The sequence below is a fragment of the Lutjanus erythropterus genome, chromosome 18 (genome assembly GCF_056507025.1).
Source record: "Lutjanus erythropterus isolate fLutEry1 chromosome 18, fLutEry1.hap2, whole genome shotgun sequence".
Classification (NCBI taxonomy): Eukaryota; Metazoa; Chordata; class Actinopteri; order Lutjaniformes; family Lutjanidae; genus Lutjanus; species Lutjanus erythropterus.
This window is the reverse complement of record NC_139334.1, coordinates 3013813-3040227: the sequence shown is the minus strand read 5'-3', so window position 1 is coordinate 3040227 and position 26415 is coordinate 3013813. Positions and strand designations below refer to the sequence as shown.

At 39.0% G+C, this 26415-nt stretch overlaps 2 protein-coding genes across 4 annotated transcripts in view; one reads left to right on the top strand and one right to left on the bottom strand.

Moving 5' to 3' along the window:
• Positions 1 to 10: 10 nt before the first annotated feature.
• slc66a3 (solute carrier family 66 member 3) lies at positions 11 to 6941 on the bottom strand. The gene is made up of 7 exons (XM_084743164.1): positions 6740 to 6941; positions 4327 to 4409; positions 3267 to 3336; positions 3093 to 3150; positions 2592 to 2712; positions 1553 to 1594; positions 11 to 562 (listed from the first exon to the last, which is right to left on the bottom strand). The coding sequence occupies exons 1-7, from the start codon at positions 6883 to 6885 to the stop codon at positions 462 to 464; spliced, it is 621 nt and encodes a 206-aa protein (XP_084599290.1). The 5' UTR covers positions 6886 to 6941; the 3' UTR covers positions 11 to 461.
• Positions 6942 to 10050: 3109 nt separating this feature from the next.
• LOC146310437 (CAP-Gly domain-containing linker protein 4) overlaps positions 10051 to 26415 on the top strand; it is a 48154-nt gene continuing 31789 nt past the window's right edge. For 2 of the 3 annotated variants that reach the window (XM_084741987.1, XM_084741986.1), the window contains exons 1-6: positions 14668 to 14812; positions 16757 to 16888; positions 17874 to 18013; positions 18520 to 18613; positions 18834 to 18995; positions 21858 to 21976. In XM_084741987.1, coding sequence (XP_084598113.1) covers positions 14773 to 14812; positions 16757 to 16888; positions 17874 to 18013; positions 18520 to 18613; positions 18834 to 18995; positions 21858 to 21976 — 687 coding nt within the window. In that variant the 5' untranslated portion in view covers positions 14668 to 14772. Of the gene's footprint in view, positions 10172 to 14667; positions 14813 to 16756; positions 16889 to 17873; positions 18014 to 18519; positions 18614 to 18833; positions 18996 to 21857; positions 21977 to 26415 lie in introns of those variants that run through there. The other variant, XM_084741985.1, reaches the window with a different exon arrangement.

The following is a 26415-nucleotide window of genomic DNA, read 5'->3' as shown; positions in this document are numbered from 1 at the left end:
GAATTCAATGTAAGAAGCTAGAATGTTTCCTTTATTAAAACAATTCTGAAAGGAACGTAACACTTATAAAAGCTTTTGAAAATACAGTATATTTTATCCTGAGAAGGAAGATCTCTGATATGCTTGGCTTGTTCTCATTTCTAATAAGACCTTTTTTCCCCACATACAGTATTAAAAAACATTGGTCTCTGCTCTCAATAGACGTTGTAAAAGATTCTTAGTCACTGAAATGTTATAAAAGAAATGTGTGGATTTAATACTGAGGTAAAAACAATATAAAAAGCACATTTTATGGGTCAGTATTACAAAAAAGCTGCTTACATAACCATTGTCACCTGTCAGTTTTGTTTTTCAGTACCAACTGTCTCCAGAGCAACCCAGTAATCTCTCTGGAGAACAGAGCTGGAGGACACGGGAATTAACTGCAGGTTTACAGAACAGTCAGGATCCACCTTCAACACTTATTCTTCTTTCTTGGTCCTGGTGCTTTGTCTCTGGTAGTAGAGCACAGTGAGCAGCACCCACAAGTTGAGCGAAGTCATGACGATGAACCGCACAAGAACTGTGACAAAGAGAGATTTTATTAGATTTAAGATAGTTAACAATACGAGCGAACTTAAGGCAAAACTAACAAATTTGTGTGCTTGAATTTCTGGTCAAGAGTTGACAGTGGTCAACTTTAACTGTTAAAAATAAATTATTTAGGCATGCAAACATCTTAACCTCAGGCTAATCCAATCTCTATTCCACTAATTCCTTCTTGCTAAGAGTATGTTCACCTAAATATTGACTATCATCCATTAGAAGATTCTCAAAATGGGTTTTCTCTTTCAGAGGCCTGATTCACTGCTGTTTTGATTTGCCTTTGGATGCATGGAGGCCACACAAAGATGCAAAATGACTTCAAAGAGATGTAAAAAAAAAAAAAAAAAAAAAGCACAGAACAACTTATATATAGAACAATTAGATACCAAAATTTCTTCAGATGCAACAACAAAAAAACCTGCTAAGAGACACAAAACAACTTAAAAGGGATCTAAAGAGGCACAAAAAGATTGCAAATAGTTGAGAAACAGCTACAAAAAGGTGCAAAATGACTTCAAAGAGATGTAAAACAACTACGAAGAAACACAAAACAACTTCAAAAATATGCAAAACAAAAAACTAAAAATCTAAAATATTCAAAACTGCTGAAGAGAAGAATAAATTGGCCTTCTGGGGTTCTTGCTCCTATGTTGGTGGAAGGCCCGCCTTTTACATGTGGGTGCCCAGGGGCCTATTATCTCAAAATCCATCCATACTTTAATGGTAACTAAACTAAGATACTTAATGTGCACCCCGAAGCTTCCCTCTTACACAATTTCATTCCTGACCACGTTTCCTCACAGCAAAGCACCAGACCACAAATAAATCCTTCACTCACGTAAAACTCTGATGGTAGTTATTTAGAAAACAAATCTTTTTAAAGAGCTCCGTCTGAAATGTTTATAGGGATCATAAAATATCCCTATCTGCGAAACCACACAGTCATTTGTAATTCAGTCTGCCTTACCCTGCGTGTCTCCAGTCGTCACTGTGGTGGTGTAAATCCGAGCTGAAACAAAGAGGAAGCCGAGTTAATGACATCCTCATTATCCGAGAGAGCATCTAATATTTAACTGATGAAGCATGGAATTGCTAATTTATTAAATTAGGGAGCTGAGTAAATAGTGTGATACATATTCATGAACTGAAACAATGCAGTAACTACTTTAGGGAGGAGAAAAGGTCTCATAAATTTAAGCATTTCTGAATTCATTATGAATGCTAAACCTGAGGGCTGTGCAGATGATATTTGCCTTTATTTGAAATCTGGAGATCAGCCATTTTGATGTATATCAATGGTGTCACCGTTTAGACTTCATTCTAATGACACAGTTTAACAAGATTTCACTCAATTATACCATTAATACATGACTTTGTAATTATCAATATGAGTTTCAGTGACCAGGCAGTGATCACAAGATTTCCAAACCTGCCAATAATTAAGTGCTGTGGCATTATGTAGTCAAATTTAAATATTTTAAGTTTAATTTAAAGCTGCTATGATCAATATTTTTAATATAATTGATTGAATGGGAATATTTGAATTTGGACAGATTAAAAAAATAAGTTGTCCCTGTTGTGAAGTAGCAGTATTGAGCTTCCAAAACAACACTATAAACAATTATTCAGGAATTTATTTGTCCTTTTATTTTGTTGCAGAGTAACAGTTGCTGCTCGGTAACCTGCTCTCATCCAGCAGCACAGTACACGTCCACTCAGCCGGACCATGAGTGCGCTGACCAGGTGAGGAGTGAGAGTAAAACAGCCCACAGAGCCAGACTCTTTGCACTGTCTTCAAAGGTGAATTAAGGATTTAATTTGACCAAACCAGAGTTGGCGATTGCTGGGAGAAGAGTTTTACATTCGTTTTCTGTCAAGTTTGACTGAAGCGGGTTTTACTAGAAGTTAACGAGCCAGTTAAGCTCGTCTTAGTTCGGTAAAACTTGAATAAAAGGAAAACAGGCGTGAGAATATTTTCATTTTCATGTCCAGTATTTGACACTCACCCATACAGGTGTAGGCCGCCATCCCCCAGGAGAGGGCGCTAACCTGTCCGGCATCCTTTGACCTCCACAGGCACTGCAGTTGGGCAAATTTACTGGCTGCACTGATGAACGTGCACAGGCTCTGAGAAGAAAGGGAGCGTAGATTTGCGTGTTTCTGCATCTTCATTTAACATCATGACCAGTGTAACTCTACAATTTTGCTTATTTTCAGAAAGTGAAAAGTTTAAAAAATAAACTTTCTATGGGGGAAACGGTTGCAGGATCACCGCTCCCACTTTTTTAGTATGCAAAAAACGCCTTCACACACATTCATCTCATTAACCAACAAGACCGTTTGGCATTTATAAGGTCTGGGTGTCTTCCTGAGATGCACCAGGTGCAATGAGGTCTGGATAACTTTCTGTTCAGATCCCCACCTCATTACTCCTGACTGATGACATGTCATCTCTTAGCTCACTTTCTGACACACTGTGACTTATGATCGGTAAACTGATTTATTACCATCGCCAGATCTATGATCCACTTCTCCATCGTGAGGAGCCTCCATCCTCCGACAAACCTGAACACATCACGTTAAGGCAATAACACGTGACACACTGTAAAAGGTACCAAGAAAAGGCCAATGGGTCATTGGGTTCTCTTCGGCACCGAGTGATGAAGGTGATGAAAGGATACACCACGGCGTAAATGAGGCTCTGCTGCAGGCTGCCGTTGTAATGAAGAATCAGGAGCAGAAGAATGACATCTGAGGACACAGTGCAGGTAAGAACACACACACAACCTTAGGGCACATGATCAATGGGGCTGCATCTTTCCTACAAGGTTTTACTGTCTCATTATTCCACCCAGACGCTACTATTTCTGGTCAGACTTGCTTTTGAAGACACATCAGATATCTGAGTCCTTATTGCACAGATGCCACAACAGTGTGTGTCAGTAACAGGTCTCTCTCAGGGTCGATCTAGGCTGCTCTACAGACTTGACACCAGTAGGAAGAGTGGTGTTCAGTTATTATGGTTCCCGCTGGTTACAGATCAATAAAGGTCACGGATGACTTCATTCCCCTCTCAGTGGATGTCAAGTCATTTGTTTCTACACTACATGTGAGTACCGTGACACTGAAACACTTTCACATGACATCAATTATCATTCACATCAGTCGAGTGGATGATCTGTTCATTTTCCATCATACCATGTTAATATTAAACCATACAGTTGTCAATGTAATGTAAGTTTCTGTGTCTGAGCTTTTATTTGAGAGCATTCAAGAGATGTGAGTGTGAGGCATTTAAAGCAGTAAGAAATACATAATGCATAACCCTCCACCTTTCTTTCTTCTGCTTATAGAGACAGAGTGCGACGTGCCATACTTTGAAAAACACACCCTAGGGGGGGGGGAGATCTGCTCTGCAATATGAAACATCGGCATGCATATAAACACTGGTGTATTAAAAAGGTGGTGCGATGCAGTGCGCTTTGACACACAACAGCATTGAACGCCCCACAGTTTCCATTTAAATACATTCGCTATACCCTGTCAGGGAAAAGGAACCCTTCAGTTTAATACTGTTAGTGACATGCAATGGTCAAAATTAGGTCCAACCAAAATAATAATTGTTTGATGCAGACTTAATACTGGGTGTGTTTTCACAGCTTTTACTTACAAAATATGAAATTGCACATAGCCAGTCATACATTCTGGTTGGTCATAAAAACAAAAAAACAGCCAACTCACCTTGAGCAATGAGAATGGGATATTCCAGGTATGTTGGAGGTGGGTAGTCATAGTACATCTGGTACGTAACAAAAACAATGAACCTGTAAAACATATGGTATCAGGTTATTGCATCGTGTTGCGATGTTCAGAACGAACGATCAAGAGCAAATGTGGCAAAAAAAAACAAACAAAAAAATGGTGCTGAGGACACTCAGAGCCTGGTGTGGTGAGAAAGATGTTCCCTCGCCAAGCTAACATGCAGCTGGATGGGTGATGTGTTCACAGGCGGTCGGTGTGTACAGTTATCTATGTGCAGGCAAGGCCATGGCTGAGAGAGTGATACAACGATAAACAAACAAAACCAAATTCAAGTTAAAGCTGCACAAGGCATTTTCACATGTTCATGTGGGCAGGTGGATAATACTCAAAAAAACTAGTGGAAGGCAGTGTCAGTAAACTGCAGCTTACTATGCGATGCTTCATAGAGTAAAAGATCTCTCAGATTTGACCTGCCATAGATACAAACAAAGCATTTCACACTATGGAGCAATAAAATGTTAGTTATTGCTCCTTTGAGATGTGCTCATGTGCATGAATGGAGATTGTTTCCCCACCAGTGACAACACAAACACCAGAGACCCATTACCATGCAGGATGTCAGCGTGAATCTATGTCAATGGAATAAATATTTCTAAAATGACTTTTATTTTTACATAAACATCACACCCAGTGCAGCTTTAAGGCTCAGCTATTTCACTGTAGCATGCACACTGACAGCAGGCTGTCGCTCACCAGCACAGTAGAGACATTTAGGACGGAGCAGCTGCTGCCAGGCACCGAGGAGAGACAGGAGAAATTATACAGCCTGACAGACACAAAGCTGCTTAGTCCCAAACTAAATATGATCCTTTGGAACTTTTATAAAACCTACAAAAAGTCATTGAGAAAATAACTGGCAGATTAATCAACTACAAAAATAATCATTAGTTGCAGCCATAATAATCACATATATGACTATAAAACTTGATTTAAGAAAAAGAATGAAACCATGAAAAACTGCTGCTTACAATCTGCATTATGTCCTTTAATAAAAAAAAATCATATCGGACAACATACAGACCCAATTTCTGTTGGTAAATATTATTATGTTTTTGTGGGGGGAGCTTAGGTGGAGGCCAAACAGTTCCCTAAACACGTTAGCTGACACTAGATAACACATTTTGTTGGCTTGTTTCTCAACAATATTCTGTCTTTCTTGGAGTTGGAGCTCATCTTAGTAGACAAACTTGGATTCGGAAGGTCCTGCTGTATTTCTCTGTTTAAGAAGGAAAATGTGTGTGAGAATATTTGCTTTCTTTACATTTTGTGAGTTCATTTTGAAGTCTTATTCTGTTTAACTGCAGTTGTGTTCAGTTTTTGTGACCAGCAGTGGCAGCTGGTAAGAGATAACTACTTCATTTCTACTTTTGTTTGGTTAAATGTCTGCTACTCTGTGTTTGACTCCAGTTTTCCCTCCAGTTAACACTGTGATAATGTAATCGTGACATCAGCTCTAAAAGGGTTTCTACACCGAAACCAATATAGACTGATAAAGCTATGATAAGTCAGTATTGGTCTGATAATATTGGCCAGCTGTTGTATCTGTATGCCTCTAGTTTCAGCAATTCCTGGTCCAGACACAAGAGCTACTTCAAGAACCAGTCTGCTGCACTGATTTAATACCAGACATCACACAGATTCACAGACTGAGGCCAAATGTCCTCGTCCTCAGAATCCATCAGTCCTGTCAACAAAACACACGTGTAGTGTGAAGCTGTCACGGTGGGATTAGTGTATATTATAAAGCTGCTTTTCAGTTGGTTGCTTTTTAGTCAGACTGCCTTCAGGAGACAATCTCTACATGTCCTATTTACTCTTAATCTAAACTGGCTCTGCGTGCGCCGCCAAATAATCACTTTGGTTAAAGGATGTGCTCGTGCATTTCCTTCATTTCCCCCGTCAAAGACCAAGAGTAGGGCAGGGAGGATGGCGGAGTGATCGTAGAAGTTTTACAACGTTTTATTAAAATAAAGAAGTAGATGGTGGTTCACAGTTATGCTGAAATTAACTCTGTATCTGTGGGAATAGGTAGTGCGTTTGTATCTCGTTTAAGGATGCGTGTGACGTTACCTGTAACCAATACCGTCTTAAATTACAAATATTTTAAACGGAGTTTGGAGGTGGGGCTCTCTCCACAAGAGATGTGCCCATCATGGAACAGGAAGATATCCTCAACATTACATCAGCATTGAATAACGAAAGTAAGTAATGCACTGCATATTTTATCACAATGGTTATCCCTTTACCCCTAACTTGCACACTTTACAGATCAAATAAAAACATTTTTTTTTATTTCAGAAAACTCACACGAGTTCTACTTCAAATCACATACCCGATCAGCTCGAGCAGCAGACTGTTGAGGCTGACTCCGCTCGTTGATTTCGCTCTCATCAGCACAAAAATCTGCGGGAACTTGAGCACCATGCACACAAACAGTGTGCTGAAATTGGCCACGTGTAACAAAGTATCGGACTGCATTTTCTGGAGATGGATAAGTAACAAAATGTAAATTTCAAATGGTCAGATTTTGCTGAAAGTAGTTGTTGCCAGATGCTGCGGCGATGTTATCGGTGTCAAGGTAGATGGGTTTAGAGAAGACTTCCGTTCTAAACTTTCAAAATAAAAGACAGCATATTGTGTTACGCAACAAATGTAATTATGTTGTAAAAAAATAAAAAAGTAAAACATTGTGACCTTGATTATATTGTTAGCCTAAATAATCTGCTTTACCTTAACCGTTGTTGTAGACACAAAGATACGGTCGAAAAATAAAGATAAGAGACATACCTTTATTTTGAAAGCAATCTCGTTTGATTTCCTTCATTATTCTGTGAGCTTGGCAGTTTCCTGGCAGCCGGCATCTTTTCTCACTTCCGCATACATCTACTCAAAGCTGATTGGCTTGTTGTTGGAGCAAAGCATTTGATTCGAGGCCTGTGATGTTTCTCACTTCATGCTTTCTCATTCAAGTGAGGGCGGATCTCAACAGTGTTAAAAATGAAACTGGTAACAAAGTCCTCACACTGCAGTCATATGATGTAAAGTATCTAACTAATAATACTCAAATACTATATCATGTCTAAACTTTTTCAAATTTAGTCTGAATTCACACCATAATATATAATCTAATGTATACTTTTTTTCCTTTTTTTTTTATAAACTACATTAGTGTTAAAGCTGCCCTAAAATTTTAAGTTAATCAAATTTGAAAAGACAAATTAAGATAATGTTTGGTAGGGACTGAATTCAACACTAACCTTCAACCTGCTTCACAGTGTTTTCATTAATGTGAAAATAAGCAACCATCTTAACCACTCATCTTAAAGTGGATTAGAGACACAAGAAAGTTTCATCATATGACTACATACGTTTTCTTTGAACTATAAAAAAGAAGTGTCTCAGGAGAGTTTTTAACTCTCAAGCAATGCATGCTGGGAAGTCTGCTAATATGCTGATCATGTTTCTTTAAAAACATAGTTTAATAAGCTGATTGAACTCGACAGCAGTCAACTCATTTCAAGTTAAGTGAAGTATTCTGAAGGGAAATACTAGAAATTTTAAGTCTCAATAACTTGATTAGATAAAACTGTGTAAAAAAAAAAAAAAAAAAAAGGGAAAACAACTGTATATCTACCGCTGAAGAATTGAAGCTACAGACATATTAAGCCTTGGATAAAATCCAAACAGCTTTCGTGACAGTGACATTGCTGTTTATATAATCAGGTGCCCTCCTGTCCAGTGTCCTGATGAGACATGATTCCATATGATGTGAGACATACTATTTAAAACTGAGTGTTTCTATTTTATCTTTAAGCTTTTGGTATGAATTGTGCCCATGTGTCTCTGTGCACAGATCTGTGTTGTATTAAACTCATATATTCAAGTAAGATCAACTTCTCCAGTTTATTCTCTTGTTCATCAGAGCAAAGTCGGACCAGAATGATGAAAGCCTTATGATGTAGCCTTATAAGCTACATCATCATAAAAATCACACAAATTAAATTAATGTAATTCCATGGCTCCACCACGGATCGATGGCTTAGAAGTCCTGGTAAACATATAGCGATATGTACGCATGATATATAGTGCGTTCTAGCGAGGCAGCATTTCCGGATCCCGCTTGCACCTGTGATGGCTTCCGGGCCAGAGCACCAGCCTGTCCAGTCTGACCAGTTCCCTCCCCAACGGAGTGGACAGCCTGCTGCCAATCACCTTGGTTGGAGGTGTTGGGGACGCGATCGGAGAAGGGTGACACGGAGCTGGGCAGAGGCTCCTCTGGCTTCAACTGTCCCTGCAAACACACGGGGGTTGACGTCACATTCACATGTTTGAGACTTTAAAATGCAATATCGTATCAGCCAGGTGAAAATTTCTGCTGATGTGACAGGCCAATAAAGATGGTGCTTTAAAGGAGCAGTGTGCAGGATTTTGAGCCTGTCTGCATTAAAAACACTTTGTCACACTCTCCTCTTCCAAGAATGTAGGAGAACTTGTGCAAGATGTGAAAGGACGTGTCTAGAGTGTTTGGTTCATCTGGTTTTGGCTAGTGTAGAAACATGTCAGTGCAACATGTCCACGGCAGAGAACCCACGGTCTCTGTAGACATAAATGCCTCATTCTACAGTGACAAAACTGTGCTACTGCATGTTGTATAATGATAAAAAAAATATATTCTTGAATGCTGTAGTGTAGACAGAATAATATGTTAATTCCACTATAAGACAAAGTTGATGTTATCTGAAATTAGATGAAAAAACTTATGATTAATATCGGGGGCAGATAGGTTATCGGCCGATATATCCAGCAATATATCATAATATTGGTTATAATAATATCTGATTTGACAGATTATGTTAAAGCATTTAATTTGAATTCTTAAGCAAAATGTTCTATAGAAGCAAAAGTATGTTTGTGAAGTTTTTATTAACTTTACCAAAAAAACGTAAAAGAACATACTGAAGAGTCAGAACTGTTTGTTTTTGTTGTCATAGTGATGTCAGTCAGATTTGGTGGAATATTAAATCATCCATCTTTTCTCAACACAGAATACCACAAAGGGTTTCACTCTTTGTGCATCTATAAAATAAAATGTGGATTCTTATTATTTTAAATAATAAAAATAAAAAACTATAGAAATTTATATAACAAATAGGCCAAATACTGTAAAACAATAACATCAATACAAACAAACAAACAAAAAAGAAAAATAATAGGCATAGCCTGGGACTTGGAAAGGAAATAGTTTATGTAAATAAGTCATGATTGCTAAAAGTCTAATCATAAAATGAATAAAGGCTATAATGAAGCTTTTTATAAATAAATAAAGTATTTTTCATGTCAGTTAATGTATAAACTTTTCATGGAGAGAGCCACGAATCCCTGAGGGTGTCTCGGTGGGTGTCTCGTTCAACCCAGTGTTACTAATGATACTAGTACTTGAAAAGGAAAAATAAATATTTGGAAGTGTTTAAAATAACATTAAATCTTAATATTAGTGATATGTAGTATAAAAAGTATTGTTTCGTTATTATTATATCATTCTGTTCAAACTGTCATCCGTATTTTTTATAACCTGCCGTTCATAAAGGGTGTAAGTTTCTTACTTTTATTTTGAAGACAGGAAAAGTGCGACAAGTGCTTTTATTCTGAAACAGGATGTTTCTTAACTATGTAGCCTGCAGTGAGAATGGACGGAAATTAAATCCATCACTGGCTTTCTACTCATTTTCTCCATGAGCGAATTGAAACGAGCCACAAAGTCAAGGTAATGTACATGCTAATTTACGTATTGTTAGCTTGACGGGACGTTTATTTCTATTTCTAGTCGTAAAGTGCATTTTAAGCAGGTAGCAAGCTTGGCCCAGTCTGTTGTGGTAGGTAACACTAGGAGCTAACGTGAGTGAACATTACAGAGGAGGCACTTCATCTCTCCTGACAACTTTTCCCGCAATGCATGAGCTTAAAATGTGTGGCTGCAAAAATGTACACCCATGGAGGAAAATAAACACGGTAGGGTGTAGCTGCGTGTAAACATGAACCGGCTTTTTAACATATGCTAGCCGGCTAACTGCTTACTGTCAACTCTGTTAGGTTAATGTAAATAACAGATGTGTTAACAGACGAAATTAAATAAATTAAATGGGTCATAGGACATGTGATGAGCCAACAGCTTCAGCTGCCTTCAGCCATTCACCTGTGAGATAAGAGAGAGTGGTCTCTGCTAACTTTAATCATTTAGTTTGCGCGAGCTAAAGCTAGGTTCATAACGGTTTAGTGTAGCTATAATTTGCAGCCCAAACAACCCATTAGTAATTTGTTACTAAGTTGTGTAGCAGTTAATTTTCTGTGGGATAATATTTCGTAGGGGTTTGTAACTTGAGTGAGTCTTTTTGCTGTAAATTAGTGTGACGCACACAGGTGTTTTCAATTATTTAGGCTGATTAGACCTCTGCTCAGGGTGAAGGTAGGCGGAGTTACGCTGTGAATTACAGGACCTACTGAGTACCTTTACTCAAGTGAAAGTAACAATGCTGCAGTATAAAAATATTCTGTTACAAGTAAAAGTCCTGCATTTTATTGAGTGAGTGAGTGTGAGTGAAACCACAAGTATGACAAGCAACATGTAGCCTGCTTAAAGTATCTCTATGTTAAGTATCCCCTTTCAGAGTGTTAAATTATGGTGCGTTCAAGGTCCCAAAAGATATCTTTTAATCTCATTAACACATGTGCAACATAGTACATTGTACATGATGACTTGCCAGCATAGTTTAGGTGAAAACCTCTGTTAAGTTATGTGGGGCCTTAATTCATTAATAAGCCATCATATTTAATAAGTTGATCAAATAATTTTAGATGTAAAATCAAAGTAACAAGTGTGACTAAACAGTTAAATGAATTTACTTAAGTAAAAAGTACTGTATTTCTCTCTGAAATTTACTAGTATATACTCTAGTGTTTACTTAAAGTATAAGTACCTCATATTTGGACTTGAAATACTTGAGTAAATATACTTAGTTACGTTTCACCACTGCTACATGTACTTATATGTTGGGATTGTCTAATTAAGCCAAGTGACCCCAGTTCTGACTGAGGTTGTGATATTCAATCATTTTCCAAGGCAGCAGAATTCAAGGGTAAACATGGGTGTTATCCATGATATCAGTCAAGTCCTGTTCCATTTTGTGTAGCCTTTCCAACATGCACAACCGCAGCACCCTGACTTTTTTACCTGAATAAAACAAAACCTTAATTACTATCATTGGTAACACCTGTGTTGTTTCATTTTGTAATGGCTGCTGTGAAAAAGATCTATTTAATGACTCAAATGCTGAAACAAAACTCCACAGCCGTTATTTTACTTTAATAGGTGGCATGCAAAATGAGCATGATTTAACTTTTTAATTTTGTATTTTACTCAGTTAATTAGTTATCATTGTAAGTGGCCATTTGTGGGCACCGCCAGCAACTGTTGTTGTAATGATGTTGCTTTCAGTGTGACATTTAAACATTCACAAACACTGCAGTCAGGCAAAATGGGTTGTTTGCACATCTGTCATAAAGTAGTCATAAATCAGTGGTCGCCAAACAGTTGTGAGCTATCAGTTGAAAATGTGTCACAGCATTGTCGCTTCATTAGCTGTGAGGATGGGAGCAGGGTGATATCATGGGTCGGACAAACAAGGAGAGGCTTATTGCAGAAGTAGGCCAGTGTCCCATGCCACACTGCAAAGTCCTAATCTCTAGTCAGTGACATCAGACACTCTTTAGCTGCATGGATGTTGAACAGCTGACTAAAATGTAATTCATAGTTGTTTTTTCTGTTTGAGCTTGGTGTAATTTATGTTTTTTCAAGTAATAACCATTAGACTTGCACCGATTTCAACTTTCTTAGCCGATTCCGATTTCCGATTTTTGAGGGGTCTGACCTACCGATTCCGATTTTGGCCGGTTCTGATTATCAGTCTTTCTAAAAACTGTAATTGACAGCATTCACAAATATTTTAGCAATTTTTCTTGTAAATATGTTCATAATAAGACACTGACTATTAAATATTAATTGAATACTTTCTCCAAAATCACCCAGATTACAACCAGGCCTTATTATAATTTTATATTAAGATTATGAATTGGGTGAACGTGATCTCGCGAGATCATCTCGCGGGATTTCGCGGGACGCGATTTCACGTGATCTTTTGTGGAAGCGGATGTAAACAAACCGGAGACTAACGCGGGGCAACAGTTTGAAGTAAAACTTTGCCGTGAGAAAAACAGACACAGAAGTTAAAGGAGTCTGGATGAGAAAATGTTTGAGGAGACACATCAACACAGGTTGTTTATTCTTCAGCCAGAACAGGAGGTGAGATTTTAACTGTCCCTCTGTGAACAGCAGTCTGCTGCTAGCTTGCTAGCATTAGCCTGAAGTGCGAGAGCGTTTACGGCTGTTTTGCGACATTAAATTTTAAATTATAATGGTGTGTGGGCAAAGCAAGACATTTAATGATACCATCTTGGGCTTTGAGAAACACTGATCAACTTTTCTTTCTTTCTTTTCCTTTTTTTTTTTTTTTTTTTTTTTTTTTTTTACCATTTTCTAGTATTTTGTAGACCAAACAACTATCAATCGATTAATTGAGAAAATAACTGACCGATTTATTGACTATGAAAATATTCGTTAGTTGTAGCCCTAAACCACTTTTTAAAATGCCTGCACTTTGTGTCCTCTTACAAGGCATTTTCATTATTTTTCTTTTATTTCTCTTTTTTTTCCATAGAGAAGTGGAGACTGCTTTGTCAATGATTGCAAGAAGTTGACAAAATGCTGTCCTCACACCTCTTATGACATCCTCCTACACTCCTTTATTCACCACTTGTAACTGGAAAACACCTAGTCAGTGCATTCGTTGTCGCATGTGGTGTTTAATAAATCATTTCCACTTGAGGTTTAAGGCTTTTTAAAAAATCAGTTTCAAATCATTCTCTTGCAGACTTTACACTGTGCATAAGACACATGGAGCCCTGAAAATACTGGAGCCCTGAAAATACTGTTACTATCTACTACATATATATATGTATATGTATATATATATATTACATAACAATGTAGCCCCCACACTGAACTTTTCTCGAAACAGTAATTGGTGTCACAATAAACTGGGATAAAATTCCCAATGATTGGAATTACATTGATACCATGTGTGTAAAATGATACAGTATTCCTTAATTAACACAGGTGTTACCAATGATAATGATCAAGATCCCTTTCCATTTAGTGTAGCAGAGCCATTCCAGTGAGCCAGCATGCATAAGAGCAGCACCCTGACTGTATTTGATCTGAATGGAACAGAACCATTCATTCATTCATTTTCTGTAACCGCTTCTTCTGTAAGGGTCGCGGGCTGCTGGAGCCTATCCCAGCTGTTGGAACAGAACCATAATTAGTATTATTGGTAACTCCTGTGTTCACTCTTCTTTTTTATATTAGAATAGCTGCAGTGGAAAAGGTCCATAAGCTTTTCTCACAGAAGCCATTTTGACCTGTCAGAGCAGGAACATCACAGGTATAAATAATAATAATGCATGTTGCTGGCTCACTGTCACACTGTCGAGGCTTTCTGGGACACTTGAAGCGAACAGAGTCATGGTAATGTAATTAGTAACACCTGTGCTTTTCCCACTACAAGTCAAAATGTCTGCTGTGACAAGGGCCTATTGCCACCCCCACTGCTCTTACAATATTTTTTTACAAGTATGATTTATAGTTCTGTTCAGGGCTGTATCCCACTGTTTAGTTTAAAATAGTTTTTGTCATATTGAACCCCCAGGATACTGGTCCTCTGAATGGAGAAAAGTGTCTTTTTGCAGATGTTCAGGTACACCTCTTTTTTGTTAGGGATTCAGTCTTTTTCCAATGGGTGCTCGATCAGGGTGGATGCCTGCTGTCAAGGGGAATTGGACACTGGCCTTTACGGTGAAGGACAGTCGTCCTAATCACAGCCACCACTTTGCTGCCCTTTTACGCTGTGCTTGTTTGCACTGTCACCCTACAGCCACATTCTCTGCATTGTGGGTCTTATGGTCGACTAGACAGACAAGGTGGCAGTGGGGTCAGCCGTGCACACGACTGGAAAGTGAGAGTGACATTCCAGCCGGGGAGAGTCAGAAGTGAGAACACCACACCAGTGGCTGTAAATAGTCCCTGGACCTGGGGATCAACAGAGTATAAGCAGAGTGAGGGGGTGTTTGATTGGAGATCGAGGAGGGGACTGTCTGTGCTTGGGAGTTATTTTGGGAAGCAGCTTGGTTAGATGTTCTGCTGGACCCAGTCTGTGTCTCTTGATTTTAGCTTAGCTGGACTTGGAAGCTCTCATGGAGATCAACCAGAAAGAGGATAAAGGAGAAGATGACAGTGAGTGCTGGTTGGTTTGGAAGCTTTTAGGCTCAGTGTTGCCTCTCCAGGCTTAGGCCTGTGTGTGTGTGTGTGTGTGTGTGTGTGTGTGTGTGCGCTTGTAGTTCAACCTCTTGAAGATTTCTCTCCTTTTTCCCAACCTGCCCCTGTCTTCCTTTGTATAATTTCAGTGTGACAAGATTAGGCTAGTAGTTAAGCATATCACCACCACGCACTTATATTTGTTTTAATCTCTTGAGGAAATCTAAAATCATTTTAACTTTTGCAGCTGAAATTCAGTTAAGTCCAGACCTCCTCAGTTTCTAATCCTTATTCCTGTATATCAGATGATCTTGTTGGCTTGACACTCTAGATATGTCTGTTCCTATAATCCTTGTATGTTTGCAATACTACCCATGATCACATTATAGCTCAGTGTGTATGTCACTCTACACTTTGTATAGAAATGCTTGAGAGCACACAATGACATAGTATAGACAATATGATAATATTGGCAGTACTGATTACAGGGTTTCCCCTAGAATTTTCTTTCAGGTTTTTGCTTACTTGGTGTATTCAAGACCAGAAAGAAAGTGACCACAGGGAGAGGATGACTTCATAAACTGCATTTATTGCATAAACATGTAACCTATGACCATTGCAAAACATTAGCACATCACATACACAGTAAGGATGAAAGACAGATCAAACACAAATCGTTGATTCAGAATGAAAGAATATTTGGTTTGGCATTAAAAAAAATAGATGGCCCTCCAGGTCTGTACAATTCTAGGGGAAACGTTGGATTGCCCTGTACTGTGTGTACTAGCTGCAACTTTTAGTAATGAATTTGGATCATGTATACTACAGAATCAGGAGGATGAGAACAGTGTAATGGATATGAGATACTTTATTGCCCATATATTTGTGAGTAACATAAAGATCCCCTTCAGATGAAAATTGAGAAGCTCACTGTTTTAGTGGGATGCTGCCAGATCACCAGGGGCTGCATTCGCAAACGTGTTGAGAAAACACTCAGGGAGCTCTTAACTGAGCCAAGATACTTATTGCAAAGAGTCTGAGCTTAGGAGCAATGTAGGAAAACTGTCAGAGCAACTCCGAGCAAGAAGTGACAGAAACTTCTATCTTAGAGAGGAGGTATGGCTGGTTCCAACACGTTTGTAATAATTCTGGATAATATTTTAAGAAAATCTCTGCTGAATAAATTGCAAGACTTAAAAAAGTAGAGAACAGCCATGCTTGAGCAGTAGGCTATGAGAATAGTAGTCTGTACTATTTGCTTGTTTATTTACCCGCTGGCAATTTTAATACTTAATATATTTGATGATAACAAGGGAAACTTGCTATGTGTGGGCTATCAATGTCCTTTTGTGAGCTTGCAGTGGAAATTACATGAACTGCGTCACAATGTAGCAGTGTGAAAGCGCTGAAATTGTTTGTGATCACTCTGATGATGTAAAAGACCCAAGTCTTCACTGCTGCACTGTAGCAGATATCTTGGTTTTGTGATCACTTTTATTTTTGGCAGCATTTGTAACGTTCTAAAAAGTGATATATACATAATGTTTATTGTTGTTATTGATATTATTGTTAGTATTATTATTATTGTAGAAACTCTTAAGCTTGTTAAAAGTCTTTATCATACTCCAAACAGTTTTCACCTTCGGTGCTCTTGTAAGGGCTAAGATGGTTTGTGATTAACTTTCACCTTTTCCAGGATCTACTTTCAACTTTAAGGGAAAATTCTTAGAAAACATCACACCACTAAGAAATTTCTTAGAATTTCATCACTAGGAGCAACTCTTTGTACTAGGAAGCTTTGTGAATATGGGCCTTGAAAGCTACAGTGTCTCCTCATCAAAGAATTGGAGTTCTCACTGCTTTGTTGGGATTAGACCTACTTGTGTTCTCAGAATAGGACTTCTAATATTGTTCTTGCCACAGGCCCTGAGGGGGAGATGACAAAGGAGGATGTTTCAGAGCCTGTTGAGGGAGACACTGTGCTGGGCTGGGCCTCTTCCCATCAGCGGCCGGTTATTCACCAGGTGGCCTCTGCACCCATGCCCAGTGACTGTGGTGAGCATGCACACACGCGCACACACACACACACACACAGACACACACACATACACGCGTTTGGTACATGATACACACAGTGGACCTGAGTGACACATCAGGCCAGTTAACACGCTCACTGCAGTATCAGACTCTGTTTCCACTGTGTTTTGATCAGCTGATGATATAACAACAAAAATTTTAGCAGTGAGTTATGATTATTGATCATTTGATCAGTGCACTGTGAGACAAGATGCAGTAATTATGTCTGAAATAACAATGATCCTGATGGGATGAGAGAGTCAAAGATCAAAGATATGCTTACAATATTATAAGAATATCATGCCATCATTTTTAATATTGTGAATAATTGAACACGTTTCACGTTTCTTATAGATTGATGTCTAAAATAGTATGTTAATTAGTTAGTTCTAGTTTTGATCTTTGTTATTTCACATAGTCCAGTCTGTCTTACAGAAAGTATACGACTTAATGAATGATTTATATTTATTGATTTTGAAATGGAGTGCAGTTTTCATCCCTGTACATCATGAATTTAATCATGTGATCATTAATAAGCGTAAAGGGCTCTTGGGTCGAGTCTCCTCATATGTAATACCTTCGGTAAAGCAAATGCAGAGGGTTTGACGCTGGCATTTGTAATTGTAAGTGTTGGCATTCACTGTGAAAGGCCGGGCTTATTTGTTTTCAGCCTCGGTCAGGTTCTCTAATGCTTCATTTGGTTCACGGCATGCCATCCACTGTCACATCTGATTTTATTCGCCTCTGCAAGCACAGCAAGGGCATTTCCCAAGATTAGTAATTTGACTGAATCGATTGAACAGTCTGTTGCCGAAAGTTAATGTATATTTATGCCGCAGAGTTTCACACATGCTCTCCTCACACGCAGGTGAAAAAGAAGCACAAACCTTTGGATTAACAGTTGCAGTAATCATTTAGTTAAAATGCATCTCTGTCATTTTTTTGTCTCTCTCACCACCTCCAGAGTTCTCCTTCTTTGACCCCAGTGAGCCGCAGTGCCGGGAGGTTCTTCTGGATCCCAGCACCACCATACCAGAGCTGTTCGCTGTCCTCAGGCAGTGGGTGCCCCAGGTTCAGAAGAACATCAACCATATTGGCAATGAGGTGATGGCATTCAGCAATTTTCACTGCCCTCGTGTTTCGATACTGTTTCCATCGCCTCAGTGCAAACTCTTCTGTCTGTACTAACAAAACTCAGAATTAAAAAATGACTAATTAAATTATTCACCAGACAATGCAAAGAAATTTTAAATATCATAGGTGGGGGAGGCCTTGCCAAGCTGCCCACGAACCACCTCCAGAGTTACACAAAGTACCTGCATTGCAGTTAATTGTGCAGAGAAGTTCTTGTCTCGAGGGTAAAAGCAGCTGATTATTTTCTCTCTCTTAATAACTGCTGCCCTTGAGAAATAAATGCCTCGTTTTGGTGTCAGTTTGCACAACCATTCTCGTCCAAATTTAAAGTTGAGTAGAGTCATGAGAGGCCCAGCTTACTTGTCATTCATCAGATCAGTGCCCCCGAGTTTCACTTTATAGCCTATTATGTAATATTTCTCCACAGTGACACCAGCGGTCCTCAGTGACACACTGCACATCTTGTCTTTGCACAGATCCTAAAGAGAGGCTGCGGTGTAAATGATCGAGACGGCCTGACAGATATGAGCCTCTTGCACTACTGCTGCAAGGCCGGAGCCCCAGGCATCGGTTAGTATCGACAGGAGTGTTGAATAAACACTCTCAGCTGGACTGTAAAAGTGTACACACATTTAATCCATCTTGTTTGTATATTAGTTTATCTTCTGACTCCGACCACTGAACATAATCCTGTATGACTCTGCAAACACAGTCTCCAGAACTGACACACTGTCTGTTACCACACCTCCTCTCGACACACTTTTACCTGCATCCGTTCTCTGTCCCTCAGGTGATGCAGAGACAGCAGCCAGCTTTGCTCGCCAGCTCCTTGCCCTGGGTGCTGATCCTAACCTTCGCTCACGCTGGACTAACATGAGGGCCCTGCACTATGCCGCGTACTTTGACGTGCCACAGCTCATCCGGGTGGTGCTGCAGGCCTCCCAGCCTGGCGGTGAGAGCACAGCTGCAGCTAGATGAGAGAGGAGGAAGGTCGCCTCCACAGTCTGTGCAGGGCAAACGTTTCTGTTTTCAAATCCAGCTGCAGTGGGGATTAAGGCCACAGTAATTTATCTTCTTCCTGATAAACATACTGTGTTGCTTGTTTAGTAAGTGCACCCGTAGTTACTGCATTCGGTCCAATTCAGTACAACATCCCTGCAATGCAGCCTAACTTTATGCAGCTTATCATATTAACTTCTTGTTGTAGGCGTCAGTCAGAGAGGTTTGCTTCTCCTCTATGGACACTGTAGTGTGTGGTGCTGTTGCATTATGTAGAAAGGTTCTTCGAAATTTTGTCCACCCCCTTTTATGTCAGTGCATTGCTGTGGATGTAGGTGTATCTACTGGCAACTCACTGTATACAGACAATGATGTTGCTGTGGAGATGGACAGTGGCAGCAGGAGTTCATTCCAGATTGATTACATCACTTTTAATTATTGCTCATTTCAGGCGGGTATGGAGTCCAGTTTGTAAAAATCACTCCTCAGCACATAAAGTCTGGTGCTGGAGCCAAAATTGAAAGCTTGCCTCGGTAAATGAATATTGCATAGAAAGTGTGTGGATTCTTTTCTAATCATTGCACATAAGTAGAGATGAAACGGTATGAAACTATTTTCATATCATGATTAAAGTGACCAAAATTATCATGTTTCATACATCATACAAATGAGTCTTGTGAAGACAGTGATAGTAATTGCAATGAGCTCCACAATAATTGACAGGAGTCTTGTGAGTCTGTAGCGTTTCTGCTGTTGGAATACTTCTACAGTACTTTTTTATAACAGTAGAAAACACTGAAGGCTTCACTTTACATTATTGGCAAGCTCTTAGCAAGTTAGACAGACAAACCACAAAAGTTAACTTATTTTGCCTTCACTGTAAAGAAGTGCGTGGTAGTCACAAAGATGACACATGAGCCTCTCACGGTGACTTTCTTTCTGAATGTTCTGCAGACAGGGCAACCATCTTCAGTCAAATTTCCTCCAACACTTTTACAAAATCCAAAATATTACGACACTTCAGACTTTGCCCTCTTAGATGGCAAAAATAATCTCCAGAATGCTGTCACAGGCTTCCACTATTTTCATTTCCCAAAACAAATACATGTTGGCACATGTGTGCCAGCATAAAATCTGGAACACTGTGGCTGACTCTGATGCTGCTAGCCAGGATTTACCAGTTTTTCATAGTGTGGTAAACAAACATGTTGCTAATGATAGTTGCATTTTGAAATGGTAATACTGACTGGTGGGAATTTCACTGTGGTTTACTTACAAATTGGTAACCGTGTCAACCTTACGCACACTAAGTATGGACAAATTACTGCACACCATATAAAGCCTGGATATATTTTTTGTTATATGTTTTGGATACTCTGATATGCTAAATTAGTGTTCAGTCCAGTTTTTTATTTAGCTAGTTTGCATATAAATTACGATCTAATGCCATCTCAAGTCAAGGCATGCTGCCTATGCCTGTGCTGACATGTAGTGAGCAGCAAGACAAAGCTACTGAATTTACTGACCAAAATAGTAGTATACACATGTAAAAATGATATGCCCTTTGACAGTATGTGCAAATATTGTCATTAATTATTACAGAAATGTTTGCACTGTATATCAGATTTTTATAACAATATAACGTCTGTGAGATCAAATGTGGTGATATTTTAGCGGTTACTGTTTGTGGTCAGTGACTGTTAAAACTAAATTCTGTGCTGTAAATACAGAATATGAGCCTGGCTACTGAACAACGGGAGCTCATTAAGTGTTATAGTGGCCTAATGAGATGGGCCAGCATCACAGACCCTGAGTGGTCACAGCATGCATACCATATACAAATACCCTGAAAGACCAGAAAAATGGAAGACCCTGTTCACTGCAGTTGTAGAAAACGTTTTTCCCTGGTAACAGCTGCCAGATGCTGTAGCAGTGACTCAACAATGGACCTGGGGCCTCTTCCCACATGCCAGTTTGCATAATTATTTGGGTAACTGATGTCTTTTTTTTTTTTTTTTTTTTTTTTACACCAGTCCATGTTATCATTTTGAGGAAGTTCAGTAAACCAGATTCATGGACAAGCTCTTTGTCTTGTCCCAACTTTAACACTTACACACACTAGCCAGGTTCTCCCATGTTCTGATCCATTCATCATATACACAGCCCAGCAACTCTGTCATGGTGGTGCTTATATCACCTAGCACCCACGATTTTATCAAGACATTTGTCAAGTCTGGCAGATCTTATGACGGTAATCTTTTCCAACACAAAGTCTCCCAGAGTTCCTTAAATATCAATTAATGTGAGCAACTGAGTCAACTAACAGAAAATCATAAGACAACATCATAGTGTCAAAAAAAAGCTTATAAAAGAGCTTATAAAAATGTAAACAGACAAAATGGCTTGTCACGATAACAGTAATCAAAAAACACTCTGCTTGTGATGGAGACAGAAAACGAATGCGCACAGGTTGAAGCCACCTTTGTCGAGTGGACTGATAATGCCCGGTCACGCCCCCTTGAGCGGGCTCTTGGTGAGGGAGATGGCAGAAGAATTGGCAGCGAGCCTGCACTCTGAGGCTACTGAGGCTGCTACACTGTTTGAAACAGATCTACTGTATTTTTCAGTCAGTAACAAACCTTTCAGTTTAATTACTTGTTATTCATGTAATAAATATTCAAATGTTAATTTGATGGTATTTGAATGAAAAATAGCTTGCTCATAGCGATCAGTTTGACCCAGACAGACATGATCAGTGTCAGCAATTTCCACTGTAATACCAATCTCCTCTGACTGATTTTCCCTTCTTTTGTAGAGGTAGATGCCACCTGCAGTGACTTTGACTTCGGCACCGCCCTGCACATCGCTGCATCCAACCTGTGCGTGTCAGCTGTCAAATGTCTCCTGGAGCTGGGAGCCAACCCTGCTTTCAGAGTAAGTGACATTCTTCTCTTATATACTCTCATACAAGAGTTTTACTAACTGGATTCTTCCTTCCACATCATCCAGGTAATTGATATTTAATCCTTTCCTCTAAGTTAGTTACAGACAGATTTCTACAGCTAGTCAGTCAGCAAGTTTAATATGAGACTCTAAATGACCCTAAATCATTTTTCCCATCATTTTCCAATCTGTACTGAACCTTCACGAAAGCAGGGAGCCATTCTCCTGACATCTCCCCACATTATGAGCCAGCAGCGCTGCTGCACTGAGGGCTCATTTAACTTGTGTAAAAGGTTCTGCTATCTTTACTGCAGATGAGAATTCTTGTAACGGGGAAAAAAAAAGAAGATACAGTGTAGCAAAAATTCAGAGAGAATATTGTGACACACCATCACACTTAATGACTCAATATTTCTACTGCATCTTTCTCAAACATGAAAATGAAATAAATTTTTCTTGAGCAGCACCATTAGTGCGTTTCAGTTCAATAAAATATATTCAGGTTGCTTGGGTTTGTCACTTGTGATGCACAGTCCTGTCTAAATCATTAATATATTTCAACTTGTTAATGTGATGATGATGTCTGTCTCCTTCCTGTATCTGTAAATGGTAACAAAACGCAGCACTAAAATCTTGGGATGGTTATCATTAGGATTTTATCAACACTAATGCTTCTTGAATTAGAAGTGAATATTATAAGTATAACGAACATTTTTATAGAGCAGCAACCATAATGTTTACAACAGCAAAGTCACCATATAAACTCAATAATATCACACGGGACACAAATATAAAACGTCAAAATAAATAATATTCCTGACATCACAGTACTGAGTGAAGTTTATTCATGCTGTCCTTCTCCCTCTGCTGATGTGATTCACTGCCTTTAGGTACAGCTGGTAGAGGGAGGAGGGCCTGGTTTATCCCAGCCAGCTACACCAGCTAAGCGTAGAAGAATTTGCCAGATTTTAAGATTTGTGGCAAGCTGAGCATTTAGACTACATACAGACAGCTTTCATTTTAGTTTGTTTGTAACAAGTCACTGTTAGCCGAGCTACAGAGCTGTGTTTAATATATCGGTGGGGGATGAGAGACGGTGGACAGAGCAGAGTATTGCTTTCTACAAACATGATTATTATTACTCAGATTTATGCATGTTGAACAGGTATATTGATAAGTATTTTTACTTGCAGGGGTTAAGTTGCACTTAACTTACGGTAAGGAGCGTAGTTGCCGTCCCCTCAAGTAACCTTCAGGTTCATTTCACCTTTTTCATTTCAGTGTCTCCATCGGTGGCCTCTGGGCTCTGCTGCTAGCTGACCTTGCTGTGTGTTTTGTTTATGTGGGTGTGTGGAGGAGCTCACAGAGCCCAACAGAGAGCAGGGATGAGGCTGTACTGTGGTTATAAATTGCACCAAAACATTAAAAAGTACAGATAAGAATCAATAATGTCAGAGCTTATTAATACTAATAATATGGCCCCTGGGCCCGTTTAATATGAGTTCTGTATCCATCCCTGCTGAGATCTTGGGCTGCTGTTGATTTTATTGCTTATTCTCTCAATTTTTAAATTGTCTAGTTTATACAGTGAACTGTTTGAAAAGAGTGAAAATTCACACCAGAGTCTTCCAGAGCAGAAGATGCCATCATCATATCGCTTGTTTTGTCTGGCCAGCAATCTAAAACCCTAAAGTAATCAATTTATAATGATAGAATAGCAGCAAATCCTCCCATTTGAGATGCTCAAACCAGCAAATGGCATAGACAAAATTAGTTGATTAGTGGACTTAAATATTTCAGCTCTACTAAATCGCCACATAAAAAGCAGTCCAATACAGCACCAACACAAACTGCAGTCCTAAAACTTATATTAAATTATATTATATTATATTATATTATTGAACCTTTTCTTCTCAGACTCAGTCTCAAAAAAGGTTGTTTGTGTCACAGCTGTTGTATTGGATTTCATTAGACTGTGGGTGTTCATGACACTGCTCCCGCCTCGTGTATTTGCTCACAGACGTCATCAGTTAGAATTTGAAAATTCACTCCAACAATTTTCCCACCATTAGACTTACTAAGCCTTTCTTATGTGATGTAATCCTAGCTTTTTTATTTACCGTATTACACAATGACATCAATTTGATGGCGACCTTTGCAAAAGCAATCCTTGTGCTTGATTCCAATCTCTCCCAGGCCACATTTATTCCTTTTCAGATATTCAGTGGTTTTTTTCTGCACATTTTCTGTTTGGCACTCTCTGACTCTGCTGGCAGATATCACCTAAAAAGGCAACAGTTTGCAATACAGATTTCCCAGACAGATCCCGTAGACCTGTTTTGAACATCTCATAGCTCAGTCTTTCTGCCTTTTGCCTCTCATTTAAAGCCTTGGTCGAGGGTTTGCTGACCAATGATCAACTGTTATCTTGAACTGAAGGATGTACAGCAGATTGCTAGTAGATGGTGATGTGGCATCAAGACTAAATGCTCTGTCATAGCCTATATATTCTATTGAATTATGCTTTTAAAGATATTATGAAGTAGAAGTTGCATGTCTCAATCTTTCATGTCATTAGTATCCTTTGCATTACAATGAGTGTTTAAATGACTCATTAAAGCTTGTGCCTGTTCCTTATATGCACAATTTTCCCACTGGAGGTCACCAAAGCACTGCACAATATAATCCAATAATAGCTTTGCTCTAAGATGAGTGCAGAGGCTCTGTATGTTTTAGTGTCTGCATGAAAAGCTTGGAGAGCATGTAAAGGTTTGTTGGTGAGATCCAGTTTGTTTTTTTAACCCATTATTTACAGATTTTCTGGATTAGAGATGGGTGCTTACTTATCCTTAACAGCACTGAGTTGAGATTATTGTCCGTCTGCTTTGTTATTTAAGGTTTATTGAGTCTTTCCAATTAGCACCAGCGATGTATTGCATCTCTTTCTACAAGTTCTGATATTGGTATTGTTTTCCCCCTAGGAATCTTCGTAGTTTTGAAAGGACCCAATCAACTTTAGTCGAGGTATAGAGCACTCATGTGGTTGTATCAGTCGTAACATTTCTGCAATGTCTGCAAGTGTCCCACTAGGACAAATAAACGTGATTTGAATTGAGGATACTAATTTTATTATTACTTTAACGGGGGTCGGCTTTTTTTTACTCTAAAAAGAGCTAAAGACTTTTCTTTTTTGGATTTGGCATAGCTAGCCAAGGAATACTCAAGACTAGACAGCAACAACATTTTAGTGGAAAAGGTGCCAGGCTGTAGATGTAGGTTATGACGCACATTTTATTTGACTAAATATTCTTTTTTTTTTTTTTTTGTATTAATATTTTGCTCTGTGTGAAGACTTCACATTTTTTACATTTGTAGAATGTAAGAATCTCTTTAGGCCTACATCAAATATAACTGAAAATTCAAATGTTAAAAAACAGCTGTTCTTCATTTCCATGTTTGTCAAAGTCACAGGGAGCTACTGGAAAGGGGCAGAAGAGCTGCATGCTGCTCTGGAGCAGCAGATTGCAGACCCCTGACTTAAGAGAATACACTGCAAAATGCACAGACAACAAAGAAAAGCAGCATTAACCTAATGCTGCCTGCACAGTTCAGTAGTAAATGTAGTTTAATCAAAAGACTGTATGTGCTGCATCACTATCAGCCACCGTTGTCAGCACCATACAGTTCGTATAGGTGTTTGCGTTGATTTGAGATGTATCGGGATGGTTTACGTACTAAACTGTCACTTGCATTTGAAAAATGTCAGTGGAGGCTGGCAGAGGAATATAAGACATGACACCACAGCCAAGAAATTTGGTTTAAAATCTCTTTTACTTTTGAGTAAAGGTCAGACTTGGATGAGGTTTAATTTGATATTTCTCTTCTCTGGCCCTGCAGAGATTCGTCTCAACAAACCTTGGATTTTGAGCAGTGGAAAGTTTTATAAGGGTGGGAAAATAAAAAATGTTGCTGGCCTTTCATGCTTCCCCTTACCACATATCTTATGGCTTAATAGCTATGGCTACTCATCATACTTTCCATTAGTAGCAAGATGCTGTAGTGGATTGCTTACTTGAATGTTCCAGATTTGAAGTGAGAAACAGTCTTCTTGGTGTGTGCTGGACTTTCGAAGGGTAGAGTGAAGTTTTACTGTTATTACGTTTTGCTGCCAGATACAACCCCCATGAGCTGTATGCCAGTGTTACAAGCACTGTTGAAAACTGAGATGTTTGAAAACTTTGTTTTATCTATTGGTTCAACTTTCGTAGTCAAGTTTAGTTTAGCCATCAATTCTTGAAAAAAAAAATCTCCTTTTACTTAAAGTATCTGCTTATTGATTTCATAGCTGTTTTTCAGTTGAACTGAGATAAGTTTGGCTCATTGCTTGCTTGGTAAACATTAAATCATACAGTGGAAAATGAGCAGGAGTT

Bases quoted from the DNA above. Each gene is read 5' to 3' on its own strand.
- slc66a3 (XM_084743164.1), bottom strand. From the start codon at position 6,885: ATGCAGTCCGATACTTTGTTACACGTGGCCAATTTCAGCACACTGTTT. The intron at 3,151-3,266 runs GTATCCTTTCAT...TGATGTGTTCAG, and splicing joins AGCCTCATTTACGCCGTGGT to GTTTGTCGGAGGATGGAGGC. The intron at 1,595-2,591 runs GTGAGTGTCAAA...TCTTTGTTTCAG, and splicing joins GGCGGCCTACACCTGTATGG to CTCGGATTTACACCACCACA.